General features: G+C 45.3%; 1 protein-coding gene and 1 pseudogene across 2 annotated transcripts in view; both read left to right on the top strand.

Annotated features, from left to right (window-relative positions):
• Positions 1-307: 307 nt before the first annotated feature.
• On the top strand, positions 308-1,342 carry LOC116582788 (annotated as a pseudogene).
• Positions 1,343-4,601: 3,259 nt separating this feature from the next.
• Positions 4,602-21,732, top strand: part of SHROOM4 (shroom family member 4) — a 207,963-nt gene continuing 190,832 nt past the window's right edge. Inside the window, exon 1 of one of the 2 annotated variants that reach the window (XM_032331862.1) lies at positions 4,602-5,095. In XM_032331862.1, coding sequence (XP_032187753.1) covers positions 4,979-5,095 — 117 coding nt within the window. In that variant the 5' untranslated portion in view covers positions 4,602-4,978. The remainder of the gene's footprint in view (positions 5,096-21,732) is intronic. The other variant, XM_032331863.1, reaches the window with a different exon arrangement.

The following is a 21,732-nucleotide window of genomic DNA, read 5'->3' as shown; positions in this document are numbered from 1 at the left end:
TGCACTACTGTGTTCACTGAATCATTAGTCACAATAGCCAAAAAGTGGAAACAACCTAAATGCCCACTGACTGATAAATGCCTAAAGAAAATGTGGTTTGTACATACAATAGAATATTATTCAACCTTTTAAAGGAAAGGAGATACTGTCATAAGCTACAATATGGAGAAACCTTGAGGACATTAGGCTAAGTGAAATAAGCTAATCACAAAAGGACAAATACTGCAAGATTCCATTTATATGAGGTATCTAAAGTAGTCAAATTCATAGAAGTAGAAAGTAGAACGGGCTTTCCATGCTACCTAGGGAAGGGTCCATACAGCGTTGTTTTGCGTTCCCATCGTAACTTAACAGGAAACTTTCACAATGTCCGGAGCACTTGATGTCCTGCAAAAGAAGGAGGAGGATGTCCTCAAATTCCTTGCAGCATGAACCCATTTAGGTGGCACCAACCTTGACTTCCAGATGGAAGAGGATATCTACAGAAGGAAAAGTGATGGTATCTACACCATAAATCTGAGGAGAACCTGGGAGAAGCTTCTGCTGGCAGCTCGTGCCATTGTTGCCATTGAAAAACCCAGCTTATGTTAGTGTCATATCGCCCAGGAATACTGGCCGGTGAGCTGTGCTGAAATTTGCTGCTGCTACTGGAGCCGCTCCTATTGCTGGCCGCTTCCCTCCTGGAACATTCACTAACCAGATCCATGCAGCCTTCCGAGAGCCCAGACTTCTGGTGGTTACTGATCCCACGGCTGACCACCAGCCTCTCACAGAGGCGTCTTATGTTAACCTGCCGACCATTGCTCTGTGTAACACAGACTCTCTTCTGCGCTATGTGGACATTGTCATCCCTTGCAACAACAGGGGAGCTCGCTTTGTGGGTCTGTTGTGGTGGATGCTGGCCAGGAAAGTTCTGCGCCTGCGTGGCACCATTTCCCATGAACACCTGTGGGAGGTCGTGCCTGATCTCTACTTCTGCAGAGATCCTGAAGAGACTGAAAAGGAAGAGCAGGCCCATGCTGAAAAGGCAGTGACCAAGGAAGAACTCCAGGGTGAATGGATGGCTCCAGCTCCTCAGTTCACGGCTACTCAACCTGCAGTTGCAGACTGGTCTGAAGTCCCGCAGGTGCGCTCTGTGTCTGCTCAGCAGTTCCCTCTGAAGACTGGAGCGCCCAGCCAGCCACTGAAGACTGGTTTGCAGCCCCCACTGCTCGAGCCACTGAATGGGTTGGAACAACCACTGAGTGGTCTTAAGCTGCTCTTCCACAAAGGCAAACAAAATGGAAATAAGGTTGACGGAAAATAAACAGTTTGTAAAAGTAAAAAAAAAAAAAAAAAAAAAGAAAGAAAGAAAAAGAAAGTGGAATGGTGGTTGCTAGGGGCTTGGGGAGAGATGGAAATGGGTGTTGCTGATCAGTGGGTATAAAGTTTCAATCATGCAAGATGAAAATGTTCTAGAGATTCACTGTACAACATTGTGCAGTTTACTTAGCAATACCATACTGAACACTTTACAAATTTGTTAAGAGAAAATAAATAAATAAATAAAATTTGTTAAGAGGGTAGATTTCGTGTAATGTGGGTTTTTTTTTTACCACAATAAAAAAATTTATATTTTATTAGAGCAAGGTTTCTGAAGCTATGGTCTATAAGTCTCAGCCCAAACTGAATATAACATTGCATGATGATGTGTAGCTCTCTAAGGGAGGGAATGCATAGATTTCACCAGAAGCTCAAAAGAATCCTTAGTTCAGAAAGGATTTAGAGGCACTTATTATGAGGGAAATTGTATTCAAATTTGAGTTTACAAAAGATGGAGCTAAGGAAGTTAAAAAAAAAAAAGTTCAGTGAAGGACTGCTATTTTAGTCTTTTTCCTTCCAAAAAGATAAACTGGTCAATAGATTTCTAATGAAGAAAAGACTTGTGAGGATTTTTTTTAATAAGGAGGAAGTAAACAACTTGTTTTTAATTTCTCTCCCTGTTTCTGCTGATTGGCTTTTTGCCCACCTCTTCTGTCTGCTCCTTTATAGATCCTTTGTGATCCTTCTTGACTTTTAAATATTAGCATAATCCAAGATTCCATCTAAATCCCCCTTTTCTTATCACTGTGCTACCCCTGGGTGAGATTATCCACTCCAAATAGCTTCAGCTATAATCCAAATGTGTATTATCAATCACCACCCTTCTTTTATAATGCAGTTTCCTATTTTTGCCTGCCTACTGGACTTTCCACCTTTTTTTCCACAGGCAATTTAACATACGTTAGAGTGCATTCATTATCTGTTAGTTGGGCACACCATGTGCGCACACACACTCACACACAGAAAAACATCTCTGGATTCTTCTCCATCGACTTATTTTCACTTGTTTCATCTCCACCATCAAGTCTTTGTTTGCACATATGCTCTTTTTAACCCTTTGCTGGGACGTAGTCACAGAATTTGCCAACTGTAGAGAAACTTAAGAAATCAAGTAGCTCAATCCCTTCAATTTACAGAGATGGGGTGTGATCCTTTTACTTTCACACAGCAATTTAACAGCAGAACCAGCTTAGAAACTAGGCATCTCAAATTCTACCCAGTACCCTTTCTACCACATAATCATGCTCCCACTAACTGGAAGGAAGAATAAGATCCCTGCTACTAGCAGTGATTTTTATCAGTAAAGAAGCAACATTATCTAGCCATCTGATGTTCAGAATGTCTATTTATGTGCTCTTTGCACCAGGGGCTAGGTAACTTATGCAGTAATTAGTAAAAAGGATAAAATGAAGAGTGCAAGAAGACATAGTGTTTTCATATGTATTATTTCATTTTAGCCTTCAACAGGCCCGGGAGGTGGATAGTTTAGGGTTTACTAGCTGAAGTTTACAAAAGAAGAAAATGAAACTAAAAATAGTTCAGTGATTTGCCCAAGGTCACCCATCTAGTTAGTGACAAGGCCAGGACTCATATATGTGTCTCCTTCTTCCACACTTCTTCCTCTAGTCTAGACACATAATTCTAGTAGACCTTGAGTGATGACTACCTATTCTGTGAACTGAGATTTGCAGATTTCAATATGTTAAGACTGAAACATGCTGAGTTCCACCAAGCAATAATCATGAAGATTAGAGTCTTATCACAAAAAGGAAAAAAAATCAGTTTCAATTCAGTTTCAAGATGGGATCGAGTAAATGAATGTCATAGTTTGACACAAAACTAAGAGTCAAGAAATTGAGATGCCATTTTCTCAAGTTTTCTGCTTTCTAGGAGGGGAAATGCAAAACACAGTGACCATGATCGAAATGGTTTTTGTAGGCTAGAAGTCTAAAAGATTGAAGGTGGTTTCCTCTGTGAATCATCTCTAAGGACTTTAAAAAGGGAGGCTATAAACACCCAAATTGCAGTTTTATTAAAGAAAAGTCAAGTCAGCATCATATCATGCAGACAGTTTAGAAGGCTGAGAAGGAAAGATTGGGGGAGGGAGGGAAGGAGGCCCATGAGAGAAGTTTCATTGGCCTGCCAGGGTACACAGCAGGCAAGGGGAAGAGTCTGACAGGTGAGGGAAGAGTAGTAAAGAGTGGGAACCTTGTCCACAGAAAGCCGACTGTAGAAGGCAGGGAGCCACAGTGTGTCCTTTGGTGATGAGGAACAAGCTCTACAGGAAGAGGGCAAGAGACAGAACAGGCAAGAGGCAGTGAAGAGCCCCTTGAGTCACAACGGAGTTGTCAAAACTTTCCCTGCTAGAGTGAGGCCCTTTGAAAAACGTACTGCCTGCACGTGGCTCTAGAGACAATACCCCAGGGAGAGTAGGGAACTTGTCTGGGTCAAGACTGAGAAATCAGCATAAGATTTAATAACAGGTTCACTTTTTGAGACTATTACTGTGTGTGTGTGTGTGTGGTCTGTTCTAAATGCCCAGCTCAAAAACTACAGCCTGGAGCATGAACAGATGAGCAGAGATGTCTGGATCCTGTCTAAAAGCTGATTCTTCCAAAAGGCACAACACTGTTAATTGGCCAGCTTATCAATGGATGCTCTTTCCTATAGGTTTGTTTAGAAGTGGAAACAATACTACTAATCTGCTAGCAGTTTGCTGATTTCTGGCTTGGTCATCTCAGTGGGGCAAGTGCAAGGCCGTGCCAGAAACTCCAGATTGGAACATACACAAGCACAGTGCTACCCACAGACGCCAGCGCTGAGCCAGGGTGTGGCTAAGCCCGGGCAGGGGGCATCCTCAAAGTGTTTCTTTATTTAAACTATGCTCCGGGGCAATGTTTCATAATGACCCCACACACCTAGTGCATACACACTGAGCAGCCTACACACACAGCCCCACTGTGTTCGCTGGCCTGCTTACTCCACTTTCCATCCCTCTAGGCAAAGTCCACAAATTAGCAGCCTTATAACCCTCCCAGGACCCGGTTTGGGGACCTTCAGAAGAAAAAGGCAGTCAGAGAAACATGAACGCGCTAATCGGGAAGCCAGCGTTTCAGCCCACTTGGCCACGCGGGCTATCCACACTAACGACTTTCACCTCCCTCCTCCGCTGGCTGGAGGGGCGGAGAACCCAGCCGTAAGGAGGAGGACCAAAGTGGGGGGAGCAGCTTGAATGAAACAATGTAACAATTGATGTGAGGCCTTGCCTCGCGCCCGCTCCCCAGCGATCCTATAGGCGAGGTCCCACTGACTGCTCCTCCCCATTGCTCCGTTTTCTTGTCCATTACGCGCTATCCCTCCGCCTCTCCTTCTTTCTTTTCTTTTCTTTTTTTTTCCTTCTCCTTTCCCCCCTCCCTCTCTCCCCCTTTCTCCAGCTCCGTGTCATTTCCTCCTCGCGCTCGCCCGCTGCCCGAGCGTCTCCAGCCGGCAGAGTAGGCGGAGCAGGGCGGTGCGGGGTGGCGTAGCGCTGGAGGGCGATGGTGGCGGAGCTGCTGGGGGCGGAGGCAACGTAGCCCCCGCGGAAAAGGAGCCCCGCGGCGCCTGAGTCGAGCCGAGGATGGAGAACCGGCCTGGGTCCTTCCAGTACGTCCCTGTGCAGCTGCAAGGGGGGGCGCCCTGGGGCTTCACCCTTAAGGGGGGTCTGGAACACTGCGAACCGCTCACGGTGTCTAAGGTAAGAACTGGCGCCTCTGTTCCAGCGGTGCCCAACTTTGAATGGACTAGCGGGTGCGCAGGCTGCCGCGGGACGCGGCCCTCAAATCAACTTCGAAACTCGGTGGGGCTGGGAGTGAAAGCCCTCCTGTGGAGCATTAGCAGAACCGAGGGGTCTTGCCGCCAGCCCAGGCGCAGACACCCCTGACGGGTGGCGGAGCATGGGTGGGAGCATTGCTGGCCCGGGGCTAAGAGCCCTGTGCGCACACACTCGGGAGGCTCTGGGGGCAGCTTTTTGCTCCTCCACATCGGGGCGGTTGCTCCCCTCAGTTTGAGCTGGAGGAAGTGGTGGCTGGTGGGGGTTTCTCCTTGGAAGTTCCCGCGCCCCTGGGGGACGGGCAGCGGCACTTGGCAGCTCTCTTAGCAGCGTTGGCGCCTCCGCCAACCAGCGGGTCGTCCCAACCGGGCAGGTTGCAGGGCGAGGGTCTGGTGTGGGAACGGAGATGAGGCACTGGTGGCTTTCGTCAGCCTCACTTCCCACGGCCGGACGCGCGCACATCCATTCAGCAGCCGGACGTTGCTCCTGCCGGTTCGGCTCGGCCTTTCCCTCCCTCCGGAGTCCTGCCTCAGCGCCGGCGAGATTTCCTGCACGTTGAGAAGTGTGGAGGAAACTTTTGCGCCATGGAGCGCAGCTGTGCTGGAGCCGCCGCCGCCGCCGCCGCCGCCGCCAGGGTTTGTTTGTTTTAGGAGGTTGTGATCTGCTGGAAGCCAAGTTGCAGCGGAGGACAGGGGAGAGGAGCTCTCCTGAGTGCTCCAGGAACCTCCCCCTCACCTCCCCGCGAAGGAGCCATCCGCGGTAGAGGTGTGGGGCTGTGGGGGCCGCGGGGGCTGTTACCGGGAAGAGAGATTTGTAGGGCCATTCACCTTGAGACGCCAGATTGCCAAGGGAAGGAACTCGTCGAACTTCATCCCGGTTTTTGTGTGTGTGTTTTGTTTTTGTTTCTCTTAAGTGCTCAAATCTGAAAAACTCTTCCCCTTCCAACCCACTCAAATTGCAGTTGAGGTTGTAGACGTGGGTTTGGGCTGGAGATAGAAATATGTGGCTTCTCAGCAGGGAACAAATGTCACTATTTTTTGGGCTTTGTAAGGGAGGTCACATCTCAGCAGGGGGTGGCCAGTGCCCAACCACACGCCCCAGTAACCTGTGCTGCCATCTCCCCTTGTACTGGACGTACTAGTTAACTTGTAGTGGAGAGGTCCTTCAGGCCTTGGGGCCCACCCTCTTAGGAACCCTGGAGTATTGCCACGGGGTGTACCAGTCAGCTTGAGCAGTCTCAGGTACCTGAGGGAAAACTTTGAGGAGCTGTCGGGGAAACCTGGGGTCTTTGGCCTCCCGAAACATCAATAACCAACCCCTATCTTCATCCGGCTCTCCCTTCCCCACAGTGGTCATGTATTTGGAAGCACCCTGAGATGCCTTTGTCACCCATTGTCACGTCCCCTCTTAAGGCACTCTCCCTTCAATATTCTCTGGAGGGAGTTAATAAGCTTTTTTTTTTTTTTTTTCCAAAAAAAAAAAAAAAAAGCAAAGAAAACAGCAACACTCTCAAACGACCATTTTGGGGAGGCGAGAATCCTGACCTTCAGGAATTTCTTCTAATCAGTCTCCTCTCTCCCCTCTTTCCACCAAGGTCAGAATGGGCTATGCACTCGTCCATGGTCTGGCAGTTCCTCAATTTCTTTTTCTCCTTACACCATCCACAGAATTTCCAGTCTGCTTGGACAGCCTATCTTGGAGAGGTCATTTTTCACCTCTCTCTGGGGCTGAGCCATCCTGAGAAGCGCCCCAGAGAGTGCTTACTGCTATGGCCCTGGATTGTTTTGTGAGCCCGTGCTGAGCATAGCAGGGGGTGTTACTAAGTATGGGGCAGCCAGCAATTTGTGGTCTGGCTGGGGGATTATTTGAGGGTAGATGAGGGATTCCTTGGCCAAGCTGTTGAGGAAGTGACTCGTGTGTTGAGAGGCAGGGTGCCTTTTAATGATTCCCTTTCTGCTGAACATACAGTTGACCCCTATTATATGAAAACTCATTATTACACACATTTAGGTATGCAGGGGGTAAAATCATTTATCCTATTCCTCTCAAACAGCCTGGCACCTTGCAGTAAAAGCCAGTTGTATATAACCTAGTTAGCCCCAACATTGTGTAAAGGGGCCATACTATTTTTTTTTAAGTGCAGTGATTGCCTGTATTTTTTTCTTGCTAAGGCACTGTGTGGCATATTTCATTAGTCCTTTTTTCATTTTTCTGACTTAGTTTTGTTTCCTCTTGCTTCAGAACAATACAGTTTTCTTCTCGAAAATAACATCAGTCTGCACACACATGCAGATGGGATGGAAGGCCGTAGAAAGAGAATTGTAATGGCAGATTGGAACCTTGGGTTCTAGCCCCTGCTCTGCCACTCATTAGCTTTGAGATCCTGAGTGCATCACTTGCCCTCCGTGGGCTTAGGTGTCCTCATGTCTATTACAAGGTTCAAGTGGGTGGTCTTTAAATAAGACTGACAGCCCAGCTGGCAATCTTTGATGCTAGCTCTGGCCCTTTTCTTCTCAGAAGGGTTGTGGAATGAAGATGAGGCTTTGTTCCATTTGCATACAGTGTTACTATTTATATGGTGTTTCCATATCCCTTATTTCATAAGCCTCTTCCAATCACCCTGGGAGACAGTCAGGGAAGGTTGTGGAGAAATGGATGGAAAAACGGAGGCCATGATGCCCTGAGTGGCTTGTCTAGGTCTGCCATACAGTGAATCAGGGCTAGGGTCCAAGTCCGTCATATTTTCTACCACTTGGAGAGTTTCTTGATTCTTCTGGTAGTACTGCAGTTTGTGAAGGGCCATGGGGCAGTACCATTCAGGGGTGTATCTAGTCTTGACAGCTCTCCCAGTGACTCTTTCCACACCAGCCTGTGGTTCCACAGTAGGTGAGGAACTGGATTACAGACACTCCTTGCTGAAGTCAAGGAGGAGGAGAGGACTATTTTAGTGCTTCCAAATCACTGTGAGGATCTCAGGTCAGGCAGAGAAAGAGGTAAGGTGCAAGAATCATGGTGGGAAATGCTGGAGGACCTCCTTTGGTGTCATGGAAAAAAACAGTTGGAGTCTGGTGTGGAATACATGCTTAGAGATAGCTTGCCACTCTCAGGAGTGGATGGATTTGAGAAAGGGTGATTAGTGGGGAAAGATCACAGAGAATGTAAAAGGCTACCTCGTATTTGTCATGGGAGAACTTTGGACCAGGAAATGATCAGGTTGGGAAATGGTTGATTCCTACTGGCCCCTGTGAGTTCCTCAAATGTAGGAAATTCAGCTGCCCAAGTTTTAGGAGACTGGTGTAGTCTTCTCACAATTCGGTGAGAAAGAAAGAGGAAATTTTTTTTTTAAAAAAACCTGCTATTGATTATCCCAAGTGTTAAGGGATGGCTTATGATTTCCCTGTACATTGTGATGTTTCCAAAGAAACATAACCCACAAGGGACTTGGGCCCATGAACTTGGTGTTATTAATTCCTTAGGTTAGCATCTTATACTACCTCATTGGCCCAGGAATCCTGTTTGGATAAAGTAGAGATTCTCTTCTAATCATATTTATCTGGTTTGTTACCTAGGGGTCCCCCTCTACAGTGTAGACAGTCATCCATGAAGTTGGCTCCCTGTACTGGAAAATATATTCTATGGGGATGGGTGACCTTTCCAAGGTTCTGGCAGCAATGATTCTGCATCAAATAGAGCTTCTCAAAGGACTCAGATATTCAAATTTTATCCTTCTGTGATGCGTGTGTGTGTGTGTGTGTGAGAGAGAGAGAGAGAGAGAGAGAAAGGTAGAGAGAAAGAGAGACAGATGGACAGAGACAGAGAGAGTTACTGACCATAGCATGAAGTTTCTATACTCATTGTGAGTCCTTGGAAATGTGTCTGAGGTTGGCTGAGGATGGGGGGAAAATGGGGGTGGAGATCAGTGGGGATCCAGGAGAAGGAGAAAAATTGGGGAGGAGAAGACAGGCTTATCCTACATATTTGCCTTATTCCTGGCCCATTTTTCAGCAGCATTCTCCCTCAGGCACAGTGAAGCAAGTGGAGGCTTTGTTCCAGACTGCTCCAGAACAAAGTAGAGTGGGATGAGAGAGTAGCTTGGAGGAGAAGGAAACGTCACCTCCTCCACTTGCTGTGCATTGCTGTTGCTATGTCATTTTACCCTCTCTAGACCTAAATGCCTATTTGCTAAATGGGTGTGGGCATACCTGTCCCATCTTTATTATTAAAGATGACGTGAGAATGAATTGGGAAAACTCTCATACTGTTTGCCATCTTTAGCCTAGGAAGATGGCAGGAAATGCTCTTTACATTGTTTTTAGTTCCCTCCCATCCTCCTCCCCATCCCCACCATGACCTTATTTCTAGAAGAAGCACACAAAGAGGCAGTTGAAATTTCAAGAGGACGTGGGTTAAGTCAGATTGAGGCCATCTTGTGGCTGGCAGTAAATTTGCGAGTTAGAGTTCTTGCTGGCTGCAGAGGTAATGGTATATGAGAACCAGTAGTTCCTATGAAGCCTTCATAGTTGTGTTACAGGCAAGGCCCACCCCAGACCAGAGCTTGACATTCACAAAGGGACCTTCATGGGGTGTGCTTCTTGGGAGCTTAGTCCAGCCTAGGTACTTACATTAGTGCCCCCCTCATCTGCCTCTAGAATCAGCAAAGGTATCTAGGGTCTCATTACCTCAACTGTCCCAGAGAGTAGCAGGCATTTGGAGACCTGGAGGAGGAATCCCTCCAGGAAGATACAAAGAAGTTTGGAGGGAGGTAGAGCAAGAAGGACAGGTGGTATATCTGGTAACCCTTGGCTGAGCTTTGGGGGCACACTATTTCGGGGCCTGCTGGCTGTCATAATATACCTGGTACCCTATTGAGATCCACACATGTGCTCCCTAAAGTGAAAAAGGCCAAGCCTGTTAGAGGATTTTCCCATTCCAAAACCTCAGACAAAGAAAATAATTCAACTCCAGCTGGAAGACATTTGAGCGTTGTCCCTTGAAAAAATTTTTTTAAATGATTTCCCCTTTTGCTCTCCCCAACCCCTTCCCAGGAATTTCTTTTTTAAGAGAAAAAAGAGACTCAGGCTTGAGACTGGAGTTTGTGGAGTGGTTTATCTAGAAGGACCATCACAGTTTTTATAGTTAGGCTTCTTCATAACCACGGTGGAAAAGATGCTAACCCATCTGAGGAAAGTGAATAATTTTCCCACCCCCATCAAGTACCAAAGGACAGCCTTGACTCAGGGCTGCTAATCTAATGCTATTCTTGGAGGAGGTCTAGAATCACAGATTCTCAGAGTCAAGAGGGCCTTTGGGGGGTTTCCAGGACTTAATCTTAACCAGTCCATTAGCCTTCAGTCTAGTAGCTCTGAGTTTGTTGTCTTATGCTCATGTGGGGAGTTCACTCTCTTCTTAGCCAGTTGACTATAGGCAATTTTTCATATGCTGAGTGGCAATCATCATCCCTCTACCTTCTATCCAGGGGGTCCTAGCCCTACCTTCTGGGACCACACAAAACAAGAATGCTTTCTCTTTGTCTTGGGTCCAAAGACACAAGACTATGTCCGCTTGTCTCACCTTTTTAGGCTGAAGAGCCCTAGCAATTTCAGCTATTCCTTACTGGCATCTGAGATCCAGCCTCCTCTCCTGTTTCCTCCTCCCACTCTGGATGCACTCCAGCCTGTCCCTGTTCCTCTTGAGTTATGGAGCCTGCAGCTGAATACAGTAAGTTAGAAGAGTCTGACCAAGGTTGAGTTGGATCCTTAAAAAAACAAACAAACAAACAAACAAACAAAAAACAAAGAAAAAACAATAAAGCTGAAGATCACTGTGGCTCTTTCTGGTATATCCATGCCATACAAAGACCCTGTGTCAAGCAGAACCTTTTAGTGGGAGTACTTTGTTGCTGCTAAGCCTTACCTGCCAAAGACCTTTACCTAGACATCTGAGACAGCCACGTAATAGATTTGGGAGGGACATATTTCATCTCTTATTGTTTCTTTAGAGTTGCCCCAGCCCCATGCCTAGCCCAGGATAGTGTTGAGAGAAGTGTTCTAAGCAAGATGAGAGAAGATACAAGCTCTGACCTCAAGGAACATACATGTTTATATAAAAAGTTACAGAGAAGGAAGTTGTATCATAGAAGAAGTAGAGTTTAATGAAGAGTGTCAAAATCAGAACTTTAGAAGATCAGATTTATTTTATTTTTTATCAGCTTTTGGCTTGGAATTTGTAGGAGTAACCTCTCTGCCCTGAATTTTCTCCTTCTGAGAAAAATCGGTGTCTCCAAGATTGAAGATGCTGACTGTGTGACATAGTCTCCAACTTACAGAGCCCTTATGGAGGAATTTAGATACAACGGTCTATGTCCCAACCCCTTGACAGATATTCATCTCCCTGCACATCACCACTGGCATGGGGTGCAAAACTCCTGCTGTTGCTGCCAGCCCTGGGTTCTGAGATCTTCTGTCTATACCTGGAATACCCATAAGAGTCACTGCTGCTGGAGGCCTTGCACCCACAGCCTTGTCTCTGCAAGCCCCTCACATCTACCAGTTTGACACCTAAGTTGGGCAAATATTTTTTTATTGCTCCTAAAGCCCTGATCTGGGACTGTATTATCAGTATAATTTCATAAGTCATACCCCATGGATTAAACAAGCCTCTCCAGGGGCACCAGGGTGGCTCAGTGGGTTAAGCCTCTGCCTTCAGCTCAGGTCATGATCCCAGGGTCCTGGGATCGAGCCCCGCATTGGGCTCCTTGCTCAGTGGGGAGCCTGCTTTCCCCTCTGCCTGCCATTCCCCTTGCTTCTCCCTTCTCTCTCTCTCTCTGTCCTCTGACAAATAAATAAATAAAATCTTTAAATTGGCCTCTCCAGAACTGCTGTGAATTTAGCCACTGTCAAAAACACTGTGTCAGAAAGGCACGTTTCCTAGCCTTCCACTGTCTCTTCTCCAGGCCTCTCATCCTTCCATAATAATGAGGATTAAGCTCTTTTCCAATATCCTGACTATAGGAAACTATCCAAAGCTCCAAGCTGTTTATTCACAAAAAGGGTTTTCTTGGAGAACAATTTATTCATAAGTTAGGGGCAAGTGCTCCACAATCTCTGTTACACAGACCTGGGTGGGTTGGGGGTTTCTACTCCTATCAGTGTGTTCCTATTCCTGATGCTCAGATGCGGTGTATGTGCACAGTGTATATATGGTTCAGTTTTTCTCCAAAATTGAGCCCCAGGCTTACCGGTTACCTTTCAAACAGTGATTGCTTATGTTGATACCTAGGTCACTTTCACTCAATTTCCATGCAGCCAGATTTTTGTCTCCTGGTGCTCTCCTGAAAAATTCTCTTCAGACAGACTTCAACTAAGTCACTAATGAATAAGTTGAGATCTTTCCTTTTCCTGGCTAAAGATTGTATTCCAGTGACTGGGATGGGGTAGAGTTTCATCTCCTTACACCCCTTTGCCACATCCAGTGTAAACAGGCCAAGTGGAAAGATTGTCTTGGGCATTAATTTTGCAAGGGATGATCCGTTCTTCCTCACATCACACTGGCATGTTTACTTGGGCTCATAGCCATACTGGTTGGGCACCAAACTTGCAAAGATCAAGATGACTTGGTTTCTCAAAGTGACTAGCCCCTCCCCTTTGACTTCACCTCCACTCCCTCCTCATTCAGCACAAGTCTATGACTGTACTGGGTCACAGAATGAGCACTGCATAGTAGCAGCAGACACATTTTCCGGGCATCCAGGCTGCCCTTCTTTCCTGTCCAGTCTTTGCTTCCCAGTCCCCGCCCATCAGCACCAGTTGCTTGAGGCCTACATTTTGGACTGGCTCATTCAAGTGCCATTGCTGCCCGGCTAGCTCAGTCAGAAGAGCATGAGACTCTTTCAAGTGCCATTGCCTCTTTGTTTATTCATTGGCTGCTCTGCCCCCTCTCCAAAACCCAACCTTTTTTCTCCTTTGGTCACAGAGGGCCCTTCTAGTCTGCTGCACCAACTTTGTCCCTCTTGGCTCAGCCATGCTTCTGGTGGGGGATGAATGGGGGTAAGAGAAGCTCATAGAGTTAAGGTTGATAAAGTTTGAAGACACTTAGCAAATTGATAGCTGGATCAGAGGGATAGATTCTCACCCTGTGTCTCTCTCTATCCTGTTGCAGAAGAGGACGGGCCCTTTGCTGCTTTCCTGATACTTTTTCATCCACTTGCAGAGTAATCTTGCTCTGCTGTTTCACCTCTCCGTACCCTCCTGTTTCTTCTCAGACTCTCTGTGGGGCAAGCCTCTGCTTTGTTGAAGGATTGTGAAGGGCTCCAGGATCCTTGCCTGGTCTGGGCTGTGGAAGTGTGCATGGCAACTGACAGCAGGCAATCGTTACAGTGCATGGCATTTCTCCACACTACTACTTCCTATCTTCCCAGAAGTGGCTGTTTCCTGGTATGTTTTTAGGGATGGCATGAGGCATGGTCTGTTAACTTTCACTCAAGTCTTTTAATGTTACATCTGTGAGGAATGTGAGAAGTGGGACTCATTTGACAAGATCAAGGGTTAAGCCCAGTGATGGACAGACCCTTTGTGGTGTCTTCTGGCCCCCAACCTCGTGCCACTCAGCAGAATCCCAGCTGTATGCTCGGCTCTCTTCCTGAGCCTCTGGCAGGAAACTTTTGAATGGTTCTTCTATACTGCCTTTCACGGTCCATCAGAAATGGATTTTTTTTTTCTTTTGGGGTTGGGGGTTGGGGGTGATACAAGGTAGACCTGGGAGTAAAGCTGGTTCAACTAGTTATTCTGGAAAGGGGTTAGAATCTCATGGCTGCAGCCCCATCTTTGCTTATGAGAAGATGACAAGCTAAAGCCTTGTCTTTGTTGAGCTGCCTTGCTGTTTTCCATTTCTTTTTGCTTGTGTTTGATGTTAAGTAAAAGCTCCCATGAAAACTACTGCAGGTAGGCAGCATTTGATGGCATCTTCTCTGACTGAGAGGGTGAGTGATGACATGTTGGAGCCTCAGGGGTGAGTAACAAGGTCTTGATTCTCATGTTCTTTGGAGGGCTTTACTGAGAGTTTGGAGCTCTGCATGAGTTTGAGTTTGCAGTCAAGGAGTATCAAGACAACAGGCTGCAACGTGGACAAGGTGAGACCCTGGAAACTCCACTGGCATACATATGCCTCTTAAACTGAAAGGGAAGTCAAGGCCTAGACATGGAGTACTGGGAGAGGTAATAGATGCGCTGTGTCACAAATCCTGCTGCGTCTAGGTGTTTTACATGTTTTCCCATTTAATTTCTGCAGTAACTCTTTGGGGTAGATACTGATGTCTTCACTGTGCAGATGAGGGGACTGAGGCTCGGGGAAGTGAAATAATAGAGTCTAAGATATACCAGAAGTAGAAAAGCTGGCATTGAAATTTATATCTGTCTGACTCCAAATCCCAGATTCTTTCCATAATACCATGTTTACATAGATGAATGAATGAAAGAGAAAGAAAAAAAAAAGAACTGGATAAGAATATGAGGCTGGGGGTTGGGGAAAGAAATGAAATAGAGAAATTAAATAGAAAAGAAAGAGAAAAATGACTGGGGGTGGAGGAGAGAGGTGGAGAGAAAGAGAGGGAGAAAGAAATGAGAGAAATATAATTTTGTACCAAAACCAACATTACCAGTACATGCCCCTCAGGGATCAGTCTGAAAGGAAGGATTCTGTTTTGTTTTGTTTTAAATCTCAAATCAGGGTAAGGGGTACAGTCTTGTATTCAGAAGCCCTGGAGTTCAGCCTTCGCTTTGTCACTCACTTGCTGTGTTCTTGGGTGAGTCATTTCCCCCTGCGTCTCAATTTCCTCTTTTGCAAAATGAAAATGATAATACGCACACTTTTTCTTTCCAAGAGGGAGAGAGATGGATTTTATCCTTTATCTCATATAAACACTAGATGTGTATGTGATTTAAGAAGAAAAAAAGCATTCCACAGGTGTCTCATATTAAACAAAAATTCTCTTAAGAGAATTTTGAACTTAAAAAAAGAATTGTATGCAGCTGTGGAATCTTTGGGACGATGCAAAGTGGCAGGACACCTTTAATGGGATGTCTTCTGCTGCCAGAAGATGGAAGACCAGACCTGATTTCTGGCTAATGTCTAAACAGCCAACAATTTGAAAGTCTATGCTAAACCTTGTTTGGCTCCTACCTAAGAGCTCTCAGCTAAGCCTCCAATCAATCAATCAATCAATCAATCAGCTAACCAATCAACACATATTTGTTAGTACTTTGTAAAGTGCCTAACTCTAAACTAGAGAATACAAGAGATAGCCACCACAGAAGACCTGTTCCCTGGAAGTGACAGTTTTGTTGAGGAGAACCATTATTGCAAGCTCAGGAAACAAAAACCTTTAAGTGGTGAATGGGATAGGATCTAAGAACAAAATTTATTTATTGGAAAGAGATTTCACTGGGAACTGATGTGGTCAAGGAGCTTTACGGAAGAAGGAAGAAGAATTGGGGCTAGGCCTTGAGAGATAGGTAGAATTTAGGTAGGTTAGGAAGAAAGAAAGGCATTCATCCAAGTTAGTATGCTAAAGACACTGCTGCATGTCCTAAAGACACAGGAGACTGAGGTCAGTTTTCTCACCCCACGGTGAACTAACAGCGTGAGCTACCCAAGTACAGGGTATGTGTTTGGTCATTTATTTGCCTGTTCATTCATTCATTAAATTTATTGAGTGTTTGTTCTAGGAACTAGACTAGTCTTCCTGCAGCCTATGAAACCAGCACAGAGCTCCATAAAGGTCATTTTTATTTGTTTTCTAACAAATACTTTCATGGTGCATACCCCGGGCCAGACAGTGGCTTTCCAATTTAACACTTAGGAACTCTTATCAATACCATTCTAGAGATGAGAAAAATGAGGCATAGTCAGGTTAGTTAACTTGCCCAATGTCATACTGTTTGTGTGGTGAGATAAATGAGTCAGTGGGGATCTGCTTGACTGTTGCAGATTGGTGGAATGTAAAGATGAATGGACTTGAGCCAACTCTGCTGAAGAACCCAGAAAACTGGGTTATAGAATAGATTTTTTGTTTTTGGAGGATCAGAGTTAATGTCTTAAAGGTAAAGTACCTGGCAGAGGACCAGCCACCCAAGCACTCACTTGAAGAAATCAAAACTGAACCATACAGAGGGGCATTTCAAGGCCATCAGCCGTCTTAGTAATGTGCTGTTGTTACACACTAGCAAGTTGCCAGAGGTTAGTGGTAATACACACCACTTGGATCTGAAGAAATGAAAGAGAGGTGGGGGTCAGAGATGAATCCAGTATAACTAAGCTAAAAGTTTCAAAGTGGTGATGGGGATTAGGAAGGCCAACCAGTTTTCATTCATTTTTGGGTCTTCTGAGACTCAGGCATCTATAGGCCTGGCCAGTTAAGAAGTTCCATGGACTGTTTGGAGAAAAAAAAAGGATTTGTTTATTTAAGGCCCCTGATCATTTGAAACAGCAAATCATTATTTTAGGAACATGATGGTTAACATAGACAATTTACCAATCTGCTGATTGTTCTGGAAATTAGTTAATTGCCAGACAAGCCCCTGCTCCAACAGACATTGGAACAGGCCTGCATTGTTATTTGATGGGCTTTTCTGGTGGTGGCTTTGTCTTATCTCCTCCAATCTGCCAGGATGCTTGGTCACCTGAGGTGTTACTGGCCGAAGTTCCGTCTAACTTTGGACTTTTCAGGTGATGGGAATGTCCACAAATCAAACAGACAAAAAATAGATGAAACTGTCAAAACGCCAAACTTCAGACATGAAGCTTGAAATGTTAAAAGGTTTGAGGCAGTTAAAAAACATCAGTTGACTTTTGCCAAGATGTTTAAGGATTGTTTTCTCTATATGAAAAACAGAACATGGAGGCAGAGTAAAGCAAACCTCAGACCGCTAGAGTTTCAAGTCTGGATTGCATTTTTGTTGTTAGCAGTTTTATATTCTGCATAGAGTAGTATTATTAACCTATGAATATTATCATTCTTAATATCTCTACAGTGTATTGATCTTTAAATGTGACCTTTGAAAAAGCATTGTTAGGCTTGCAAGTATGATTAGACTGCCTTCAGTGGCATCCTTACCATATTTCATCCTGATTCTTATGTTAAAATAAGGAAGACAGGGATACCTGAGTGGCTCAGTTGGTTAAGGGTCTGCCTTTGGCTCAGGTCATGATCCCAGGGTCCTCAGACTGAGTCCTTCATCAGGATCCCTGCTCTGCAGGGAGTCTGCTTCTCCCTCTGCCTGCTGCTCCCACTGATTATGTGTTTGCTGGCTCTCTCTCTCTGACAAATAAATAAATAAAATCTTTTAAAAAATAAGGAGGAAATGGAGTGTTGCTTCAAAAACTCATTCACTGCAAATCTGGCTAGAAAATGCCACTTTATTATTAAGAGACTTCTGCAAATTTGGAGTGATTATCTGACCCAAACCTTAGCGCTGATGCCATGTTATACTTTAATGAAGTTATCAGGAAAGGTTAATTTTGTGTGCAGATGGGCCTACCCATCTGTCTTCTGCCCCCATCTTTCTGAGATGTTCTTTCTAGATCCATTACTTTTGTGTAGTGTTACCCACTTTTCTGCATGGTGAAGAACTAAAAGTCAGAATGTTGTAAAGATGCCTGTGCTGCAGAACCTGGTCTGTTCACTCCCTCCCTCCCTCCTTCCTTGTAGAAGGAACTCACTTCCGGCTAAGGGCCAATGGGCACCTGGGTTCCTTTACCTAACTCTTCTGTCTAGGTGAAATAGCTTATAATTTATATTTGAAGTTGACTTGAGTATCTAGCTGCTGGAGGTATTTTTCTGAAAAAGGCTATCTGAGTGCTCTGGCTTTTACAGGAGCCAGCTTGCTAACTTCTTTCTGTGGCATGAGTCCTAGTAGGAAGATGATACTCTCCCCCTCTGGATGTAAAGGGTTAAATATGTAATTTTTCATATTTTCCTGTGCCTTTGGCTGGAGAAATGTGCAGTGTTCTGAAACCTGCCCAGGCCCTGCACATACTATATCTGCTTTAGGAGGGTTTTTTTGGCTCTTAGCCCTTCTCAGCTGCATTAGGGTTCAGGTTACATCCCTCTCCCCTTCCAGCCACTAATAAAAGCCAAAAGAATTAAGGATCAGGGAGAGTTAATTCCCACTGCTAAGACCCAGGTGGGGCCCTTCCACCTCCCATCCAGGCTTCTAGGCTACAGTCCTAATTTAGGGCTGAGCTCTAGTCTAAGCCTGTAAGTGACAGTGATCTGGAACAGGCCCCAGAAAAGCACTTGACAATCAGGTTTTGCCCTATGTTGGCAGTTCTTTCCTGCCTTTCTCTCTGTCTCCCTCTCCCTCTCTCTCTGCCCCCACTTTGCTGTTGGGATCTTACAAGAGACCAGTGACCCCAGGGGCCAAGCCACCCAATGCTATTACAGGAATGGAAATGATGTATCATAGTCCCTTCCTTCTAAACTGGAAGATCTGGGTGAATAAAGCTTCGACTTTTTACTTCTACTCCAATCCCTGACCCAACTTCAGTACAACATTAGGAATCTCATTCAGAATAAGAAATGTCATTCATATCTCACCCAGCTTGAAAGAGATGCATAGTAATGAGCTCTGAAACAGTGAACTCAGACAGAGGGCAGCTTTGAAGGAGGATCTTGCAAGAGCTGGGACAGGCAGGAAGAATCCTCCTTCTGGAACAACTGTACTACTGTAGTGACCTCCCTAGTGGTTTCCCTCCCTTTGATCATTCCCCTCCCCCTCTTAAAGTTATTTAATGGTTCCCTGCTACCTGTAAAATAGAGCCCGAACTGCTTTAGCTTCGTGTATGGACCATTCTCCATCTGGCTTTAGTCTTACTTGTAGCATTCCTTCTAGGACCCAGGTTTTCAGGCAGGATAGTTTCCTCTCTGTCCCCCGACACACTGGGGAAACTCTGGCTTCCAAATTCCCCATCCTGATGTTTCTTGAGTGCCTTGGCTTTTCTGTCCTCATCTCTGCCCCTTCCAGTTGGGCTTAACCTTCAAGCCCTAGCTCTCAACTACAAGGGCATCATCTCAGTCTGCTCCTGGTGGAAGTCATCTCTCCCTCTTTGGAATGCTGGAGTTCTGATTTTCCAGTAGAAATCTATGGGTACTTTGGCTGCCTTGTGTCTGGCTTGCTGGACCAAAATCTTCTAGAGGACAAAGGTTATATCTTCTGTATCTTCATCATCATCCTCAGCACAGAGCACAAAATAGTCTTTCCTTAGTGGTTTCGCTGGAAGAGTCAAGCAAGAATTTTGTATTCAGTAATTGGTCATTTTCATCTTTCCCCTTCCAATTCCAAATTCAAAAGAGGAGATGACTTTGGTGACACCTACTAAACGGGGTGAGACTTGAATGACACACACACATTGTATGTGAGTTAGGGATAGAAGGAACACACAGAAGGAAGTGGTAGTACAGGTGGGAGTTGAGAGAGATCCGTGATACAGCATTGGATGTGAGGGATGCTGATGACAGTGGGGGTTGGGGGTGGTTACCTGCTGGTCTCTGAGCTGCTTAGAGTTTGGTTTGCAACAGTTGGATTTCTTGCTGCTGCAGGTCTTGAGTGTGAGCTATGTTCCTGAGGCTTGCATGTGAGAGAGGCCTGCTGACTGATGATCACAGCATTCCCCTTGCTGTTGAGAACTGTTGTTTTGAAACTCTGAGAACAGCAGCCACCCCTCCTGTTGCTATGTGTTTGGGGAAAGCAGAGTGTGAGTCTTCTGTCTCAGATGTTTCACTGCTTCATCCCGAAGGAGGTAGCTTTATGTGAACATACTCTGTGTGTGTGTGTGTGTGTGTGTGTGTGTGTGTGTCTTTCCACTTTTGCTTAAGCAAGCCCTAACGTGTTCTGTCTGACTGGCCTTGGATGTGAGTCATCGTCTGGTATTTATACCCAGTGCCTTAAGTGTCCTCATTATTTGACCATGACATTCCTTTTCTCACTATTTTATTCAATGCTGAGAAAGCTGAAAAGGGCCCAGAAGAACCATCTCTGTTCTCCTTCTTAATGGGGTCTAATCTAATTGGTGGCTGACTGTCTCTGTGGAAGTCAATTAGGTCATGTCAGGGCACTAAAGGGAACAGACTGAAACTCATAGTGGCAATACTGTGACAGTTTAAAATACACACTATGGGGCCTTCTCTTAGTTCGTTCCAGCCCAGACTACTGCTGCAGAGTTTGAATCACTGGAACCAACTCGAGGAACAGTGCTCAAGGGGATCCCAGGAAGTGTTTGTCCTTATCAGGAACGTAGTAAGCCTGAAGGGAATACACACAGTCTGAGAAAGTCTTAGAGGCGATGATTCAGCCTTCACAGGCATTGGTGGAAGAAGCAGAGAATGTTAGCTTGCTCCTTATTGCTCTTTCCGTTAAGATCCTTCCAAAGCTGAAAGTTTTGTTTTGGAAGCATGCTCCTAGAATGTGGGAATAGTAAACCCCATCAGGGGCACTCTTGTTATCAAGGGGACAGAGCTTCAGAGAGGAAGGACATGACTGCTAGTATGGTCATTTGGAGGCCAGGCAGCCAGTAAATCATTTGAGAATGAATTAAAAGTTCAAAGGGCAGGAGGGAATTCTTTGGGGGACCTCATAGGTACTTGAAAAATCAAAGGGATAACTGAAGTGCTTTTATTTTTTTGAGTGCTGGTTGGAAGGGACAAGGGAATGGAAGTGCACAGTAGGAAATTGGCATTGCTGTTTTTGTGTGCTTGGGAGACTCAGCTCTGGACTGGGGACCATCAAAGTCACCATAACTAAGTGCCAATTATGTTCTGGGAGTTTTAGATGCATAATTTCTAATCTTTTCATTACTAATGTGACAGTATTCCTATTTTACAGGAGACTAAAAAAAAAAAAAAAAAAAAAGAGTCTCTGAAGGGCCAAAAGACATTCTCAAAGTAACAGAGCTAGTAAATGGTAGATCTGTGATTTGACGCCAGTTCTATATGACCCCAGATCCCAAGCTTGTCTCATTATACTTTGGAATTTTATTTCAAAATCCTCTTTTTGTGCCTCATGTTTCTTTCTTTTTTCTTTTAAAAACTTACTTTTTAAAAAAAATTTTTATTTTTTCAGCGTAATAGTATTCATTATTTTTGCACCACACCCAGTGCTCCATGCAATCCGTGCCCTCTCCAATACCCAACACCTGGATCCCCCAACCTCCCACCCCCCCGCCCCTTCAAAACCCTCAGATTGTTTTTCAGAGTCCATAGTCTTATTTACTATTTTTGAGAGAGAGAGAGAGAGAGAGAGAGAGAGAGCAGAGAGCACACGGAGGGAGGGGCAGAAGGAGAGGGAGAAAGAGAGAATCTCAAGCAGACTCGGTGCTGAGCACAGAGCCCAACACGGGGTTTGATCTCACCACCCTGAGATAATGACCTGAGCTAAAATCAAGAGTCAGATGTTCAACTGACTGAGCCACCCAGGCACCTCTCATGTTCTCTTTTTTATACCAATATTGACTGTTCCTGTGACCATGTTCTTTGTGCCAGAGCGTTAGAGAAAATCCCACTCATTCCCAAG

Source organism: Mustela erminea, chromosome X (genome assembly GCF_009829155.1).
Source record: "Mustela erminea isolate mMusErm1 chromosome X, mMusErm1.Pri, whole genome shotgun sequence".
Classification (NCBI taxonomy): domain Eukaryota; kingdom Metazoa; phylum Chordata; class Mammalia; order Carnivora; family Mustelidae; genus Mustela; species Mustela erminea.
Note: the sequence above shows the minus strand (reverse complement) of the source record. Positions and strands in the feature narration are given on the sequence as shown.